Source organism: Phocoena sinus, chromosome 1, assembly GCF_008692025.1.
Source record: "Phocoena sinus isolate mPhoSin1 chromosome 1, mPhoSin1.pri, whole genome shotgun sequence".
In the NCBI taxonomy this organism is placed as follows: domain Eukaryota; kingdom Metazoa; phylum Chordata; class Mammalia; order Artiodactyla; family Phocoenidae; genus Phocoena; species Phocoena sinus.
The window spans coordinates 74,914,784-74,922,114 of NC_045763.1; the positions used below are offsets into that span (position 1 = coordinate 74,914,784).

General features: G+C 41.1%; 1 protein-coding gene across 1 annotated transcript in view; it reads left to right on the top strand.

Moving 5' to 3' along the window:
• SAMD13 (sterile alpha motif domain containing 13) overlaps positions 1-2,654 on the top strand; it is a 48,667-nt gene extending 46,013 nt beyond the window's left edge. The window contains exon 4 of the mRNA XM_032647393.1: positions 1,508-2,654. Coding sequence (XP_032503284.1) covers positions 1,508-1,651 — 144 coding nt within the window. The 3' untranslated portion in view covers positions 1,652-2,654. The remainder of the gene's footprint in view (positions 1-1,507) is intronic.
• Positions 2,655-7,331: the final 4,677 nt, after the last annotated feature.

Consider the following 7,331-nt stretch of genomic DNA (forward strand, 5'->3'; position numbering starts at 1 on the left):
TCCTTTGTCCTTAAATAATTGTAAAATGAGGGCTGCAGTCTGTCCCGGAATACTGACATGTGATTGTGTAACACAAAGCTCAGGGAGCACTTGCAAGGGTGGTATCTCATGAAATCCTGTCAAAACCCAATATCCCATATTATCAACCGAGGAGACAGAGGAGGAAGGGACTTGCCTAAGGTCACAAAGTGGGTGTTTCTTCAGCCCCTAGCCCAGTGCCGTATCTCCCACATACTCAGACATTCAGAGCACATCTTCCTCACAGCCTGGCAAAATACATGAGAGACTCTGGAGGAATGGCCCTCTTGGGGACAGTGGAGGAGGGAGTCACAGTTTGATGTAGCTGCAGTTGCACACAGTGCCTCCTTGTCTGTCCATCAGTGGGGGAGGTGGGTAAAATCATGAACAGCTGTGTCGAGGCTTACTGAGCATGTGCAGCTGGTCCATCTCTTGAACCCAGGTTTCCTAAGAACCAGCTCAGATTCTCCCCACAACAAACAATAACAAAAAGAAGGTGGTATTCGGCATTCTTCTCAGTGCATCCTTTCCAAAGGTTTTCAAACTGTAGACTTTCTATATTTGGGGTCCTTGTCTCTTTCACGAGAAGCCTACTTTTATTTCATTCCAAAGGTTTGTAGTCTCCAGGGTACCTGGAGTGAAGTCCACCTGGTTGGGGACTTGAGAGGAGTGGGGAGTGGACTGCGAGGAGAATAGGGGAGGGAATCTGTGGTGGGCACAGCTCTGCCCCTCGCTACCTTCTTTGGAATCTTGAGGCTCCACCGAGAGGGAGTGGGGTAGCATGAGACTTGATATTCAGGTTGAGGCAGGATGGTTCTCCTTTTAAAGGACAGGAAAGAAGTTCACAGAGAGTAAGTCATTTTTCCAGTGTCCATTGTTACGATTGAAAAGGTTTCAGAAAACCCAAGGCTCTGGTTCCCATTGGTCCATCTAGACAGCACATATTTACTTCTAAGTGTCAAGAGAAACAGAAGTGAGTTATGAAAAGAACATCGGCTTTGGCCATAGGCAGATGGGAGTTCAAATTCTGGGCCACCCTTTCCTAACTTCTCGGGCAGGCTGACTTCTTGCCTTGATCCTTGGTTTGCCCATAAAATTAAGATGGCAATCCCTGCCTGTCCTAATTTATAGGGTTTGTTTTGGAATTAGACAAAAAATCTGCATAAACTTCAACAGATTTTACAAGTGGAAAGTGTCATTATTCCTTTCAGAAGCAGCATCTTTGATCCTTCAGGGTACATACTCCAAGCTTGCTGTCAGCTCCTTAAGATGTGACATTTGTGATGTGATCTTGAAAACAAGATCAGCTATAGATTATATTTAACTCCAAAATAAATGTAAAAGGTGGAAGATAAAAGTAGAAGATTCCATTTTTGGCACTATTAAAAAAATAATGTTTTTAGCGTGGAGACAAGCAATACGACTTCTTCCTTTGACCTTGCTTTTTTTCTTCATTATCCTTGAGCTTTACCCTCTGCTTCCATTATAGGAAATTGATGGAAAATCCCTGCTACTGATGACAAGAAATGATGTGTTGACAGGACTTCAGTTAAAATTGGGGCCTGCTCTGAAAATCTATGAGTATCACGTAAAACCTCTGCAGACAAAGCATTTAAAGAACAACTCTTCATAGTATAGTCAAATTGGGGTCTTGGACCTCAAAAAATACATAATGACATAATTTAGTTTCATGTGATGAAACTTTGTAAACAGAATACATACATGTGTATATGTAAAGAATCTCAATCAAATGAAACGTTATCCTATTGGATAGACTAGGCAATCCATCGGCTGACCTGAACTCAGCCAGGAGGAGCGAGGACATGTGGACAGGATGGTTTACCTTGTGGAGTTTGTCAAATAGAATGATCTTTGATGAGATTAGACAGACCTCCCCACAAAGAGGATTTTCTTCATAGTTTGCTTTCCCAGATTCCTGAAAAAAGAATCGAATGGTATGAGCATCTTTCAGTTACAGATGTGGGAAGATCAAAAGCAAGAACTTGGGGAGGGGGAGAAAGAGAAAGGGATTGTGCCTCCCTTGAATTCCTCTGCTCCTTAGAGCTTGTGTTATTTGGATGGAATTGCCGACACCCTTTTTTGTAGAGGGTCCTCCACTTGACCTTATTAAGGTTTCACTGGGATATGCTGCGCTGTTTGAAACGGACATGCATCATGGCCCCTTCAGGAGCAGACTGTAGCTCTGAAAAGAGAAACTCTGTTGTATTTTGGGGACATCCATCCATCTTCAGCTAGCTTTCATGGGGGTAATGGTATTTTCTGCATAGATCTGCTTTAAAATTGGTTCTTTGTTTCTGAAGAAAGCATTTTTTTTTTCACTTTATGGTTTGTATTTATAATAATTTGTTTCTGAAGAAATTTGCCAAGAGTTATAGATTGAAAAGCCTTGTTACTAGTACAGAATATTTTTATATATATATTCCTTCATGATGGTGTAATATTTTTTTAATTGCTCTGATGCTTTGTTTGATTTCCAATTTGAGTACTTGTTTTTAAGAACTTGAAAAAGTGGGCTTGCTACATCTCTGTTCAAAGAGACATTTGTTCAATCTCTGTGTGTCAATGCCTTGTTGAATTGGTGCTTTGTGGTCACAATAAAGCATTGCTTCAGTTTATTCCCAGTGTATTTATTTTTGATCTTTTCAGTTTGATTGCCTCTTTGGTTGGGCTTAAGGATTAAGGTAACTCCTTGAAACCATGGAGAGAAAGTTAAGCCTTCTTTAAAAAATAAACGTTAGATATTGAAAACATATAGATCTATATGTAGATTTATCTTCTTTATGAACTGAATTGTCTGTTAGGCCTTCTTCCTTACCCCCATCCAACAACCAAGTTTAGGTGTCATTTTAGCCAGTTTTTTTTTTTTTCGCTGTAGGCCAGTGGGGGAAAGGGTGTTGTGGGGTTTATTTGAAATTCTGATGAAAGCTTTGGACCCTCCCTCCAGATGAAAGCTCATATTCCCACATACAAAACTTTGCAGAGTTGATGGACTCCCCAGAGTTCCCTCTTTCCCCTCCTCAAGTTAATAGTCCTTATTTTAGAGAGTGTTAGAATTCAGTCCCCTGTGGAGATATTTCCTCTAAAGAAAAGAAAGTCTAAAAAGATGAGAGTGAAAAGAAACAGAGGAAATGGTATAGTGAGTGGGGTTCAGAAACGTATTCCAAATTAAGTCACATTTTTCCCCAACTAGGGATTGATCCCGGTGAAAGTGAAAGTGCGGCGTCCTAACCACTGGACTGCCAGGGAATTCCCTGAAACTTAAGTAATGCTTTGTTTTGCATAAGTGGGAGAAGGATTTACAAAAGAGACATTCTCCATCCCCAACTTTCCACAGTCTACAAAACACATAAGACCAAAAGGCAGAATATAGTAAAGTACTGTGAGGTGTGATAGTGGCAAAACAGAAGGACTACACCTGCTGGAGACCTGGGTTGGAAAGAAGGGACAGAAGATCAGACAGAAAGAAGATGGAAGGAAGGACTTAACCTCTCTGAAGGAGTTTCCCACAAGTGAAATAGTGATGATGTTTGAGCCCTCTCTACTTCAAAAGGATAGCATGAGGAATGTCCGAGCCCTGTTTCTGTGCATCTACCTGATTCCTTCTGTATTAGTTTGGAAACGATTTGGCTGTGAATGATAAAAAAAAAATTGCCTGCCTCACTACCCCGCCAGGTAATGTAAACAAAACAGAAGCTTGCTTTTCTTTATGTAAGTGTCCAGATAGAGGGGCTAAGGACGGTAAGGCCCTCCATGATGTTAGGGAAGTAAGTTCCTCCCATCTTTTTGCTCCATCATGCAGCTATTCATTCCCAGAATCATTTCACAGCCCAAATGGCTGCTTCAGCTCTCACCATCACCACTTGAATTCCAACTAGTGGGAAGAAGAAAAGAGAAAAGGAACATACCTCCTTCCTTTAAGAACACTTCCAAGAAATTGTAGTAAGAAGTAGTATTACTTCCTCTTATATCTTGCTATCCAAAATTCAGTCACATTCCCATACCTAAGCTGCAAGGGAGGCTTGTTTCTTAGAGCCGATGGGCCCAACTAAAATTCAAAAGTCCCATTATTCTGTAGACAAAGGAAAAGGGGTATTAGGGGACAACTTCCTGTTAACACTGTCAGCCGGCTGTTGAACACTGGAGAAAATGACACTGAAAGTGTGTATTTTTCTCTATGTATCTTCTCTATGTATTGTATTTTTCTCTAGATTTGAACTTGGGCTCACATTCCCTTCAGTCTCTGGATATTTTTTTATCACAGTTACCTTTCACAGCTGTTGGAAGCCTTGTTCACTACCGCCAACCTAACTCAACTAATCATTAGACCTGGACTACTCTATAAATGCTTGTCAGAAAAAAAAAAAAAAAAAAAAAAAGGAGAGGAAAATATCTTAATTGAAAAGCAAACTGAAAAAAAATCAAATCATTCCTCAGTCTCTGTTGACAGCTTTCAGGCAAAATTAGCAAATTAAAGATAGTCTGCCTTTCTTATACCCAGAATAAAGGCCTATGACAGGCAGGCCTGAGTGCCTTGGCAGTATCTGAAGGTGCTTTCCTCCCTCCCTCCTTCCCCCACCCCATCCAGGGAAAAGCAGTGTGATCAAAATAGGCCATAGAGAGAGGCTGGAAGTACTTGAAATTCAGCAGGTAGGCAGCCTTTGTCTCCAGACAGCTGTAAAACCAGAGATGTCTGATTTCTTTTCAGATCACACTGGATTTCTATTAATGTGATCTGGGTCTGCAACAAACAGCAAAAACGCATGCTACATAAGGAAGCAATTCATGAGTATAAGTGGGAATGAGCTTGCCTTGATGGCAATATATTTTATGTGAGAACTGTTTAATGATGAATTTGATTATTCTCAACCAGAGGCGCAGACAGGATATCGGAATCACGAGGGATTTTAAAAAGTAATTGCCACTCCACCTCCCCTCCCCACATTTGAACCTCAGATCCAGACTCTACAAAGGACATTTAATGAATTGATTTATAGGCAAGGTCACAAACCGGTTGCTTTTCAGTAGAATCTAAGCCGACGTGTTTTCCTTTGGCCAGTGCAGTATGTGTATGTTTTTACAACTACATCTGTGTTCTTCTAAGTGAGGCCGAAAGCTCCAATTTATTACAGTCTCTTTACTTCCCTAATATCTTGCAACCAGCAGCTGCGCCCTTTTACACTAACTGGACTCTGATCTAAAACAAAGAACACACACAGAGAGCCTCCTTAGAGTAAGTTAATTCGGGAAGAAGAAATTGCATGTAGATTTAGCTGAAAAGAAAACATGCTGGCATATTGCATTGGAATGTGCAGCAGGCTTAAGCATCATTTTTTGATACCTAGTGGGTAGGATGACAATGAAAAAGAGACCGGTTGGTAGCAGTCTCTTCATTTTGTCCTCAACAAATATCCTATGTGAGCAGGAATTTGTCCCTCTGAGCTTAGCATCCACTGTCAGAGGCACACAGTGTCCTTCTATTGCATTAGTGAAATATATCTTTGAAGGTATTTAATTTGAAAAAGTCTAACGACCTAGAGTTGCCCAACCACTCCCATATTTAGAAGCCGAATGCAAAAAGTACTTGCTGATGGTGAACCATCTGTCTTTGACGGTCATTACAAATGGGATCTGCAGGGGTCAGGTCTGGGCAGAGAGCCATTAAGTGTTTTCTGTCATGATTTGCAAGATGAAGTTAAATGTTCAAATACCTGACTGCTATAGGACTGATGTGCCTCTTAGAAAAAAACTTAATTCTGCTTCTAAACCAGGAACAGAATCTACAGGAAGGAAAGAGCATGCAATGGGTGCATTAATGAGCAGCTTGTTAGCTTCATGCTGTAGCTCTGTAGGCAATTAAGTATTTTGTGTACCATTTCTGGCCAGTACTGGCAGTTCTATACAGAGAGAAAGAGATTAAAATGATCACATCCAGGCTCATTTGGTGACTGTGGCTGCCGTGTCTTTGTGAACCTCAAAAAAATAGTGTCTAGTCTAACAGAGGGGCAGAATAATGGAGGACCCTGTGAGTAAAGCAAGAGTAGTTTTTGGCTACCCACAATAGGTAGCTAGGTTGATGTCTCTTTACCTTAGTTGGACCGGGTGTTCCTGTTTACAGTTGTCTTTAGGGAGAAATCACAAAAGCTGAGGATGCCAGGCAATCTCCAAATAAAAAATATGTCCTTCTTCCACAGAATAAGTTAAGTGGATTATACTCTATTTTTATATACTGGGAAATAGACAATTTGAAAATAAGACTATAAAATTTATCAGGATATAAATGTATTTTGAGGAAAACTCAGTAACACTCTTCAAACAACCAGCAGTTCCTGTCTTTAAGAATGAATGTTTGGGGCTTCAGAATGTTTGGTGGTGCAGTGGTTGAGAATCCGCCTGCCAATGCAGGGGACACGGGTTTGATCTCTGGTCTGGGAAGATCCCACATGCCACGGAGCAACTAAGCCCCGTGCACTACAACTACTGAGCCTGTGCTCTAGAGCCCGCGAGCCACAACTACTGAGCCCACGTGGCTAGAGCCCATGCTCTGCAACGAGAAGCCACCGCAATGAGAAGCCCACGCACTGCAAAGAAGAGTAGCCCTCACTCGCGGCAACTAGAGAAACCCCGCACGCAGCAATGAAGACCCAACACAGCCAAAAATAAATAAATAAATTTATAAAAAAAAAAAAAAAAAAGAATGTTCGGGCCAGTATCCTCTCTGCTGTGCCAGAACCCAGTGACACCAGTTGAAAAGCACTGTGGTACAATGGTGGAAGCACTGGGGCTGCTCCAGAGAGTTCTGAGCATGAATCCAGCCCCATCATTGACTTGACATGGGAACTTGGGTAAGTTGTACGGCTCCTCTTAGCCTCAGGTACCTCACCTATTCTCTAGTGCAGATACAGAGAGCAAAGCAGCACTAGCCTGGCACTGGCCACTAAAAATATAAACATGAGCCACATACGCAATTTAAATTTTTCTAGTAGTCACATTTTAAAAAGTGAAAGGAAACAGGAGAATATATTTAACCCAATATATCCAAAATATTACCATTTTCCATATGTAATCAATATAAAAATTATTAATGATGTACTTTACAATCGTTTCTTCAGGTCTTCAAAATCCACTGTGTATTTTATACTTACAGTACATCTCAGGACAGACAGCCTCAGTGTATCAGTTAGGATTCATTTCAGTTGACAACCCAAATAAGAGTGACTTAGACAAGACAATTTCTCTACAGTATATATGAGGTCTCAAGGTAAGCAGATAAGAGTTGGTATGGCTACTCCATA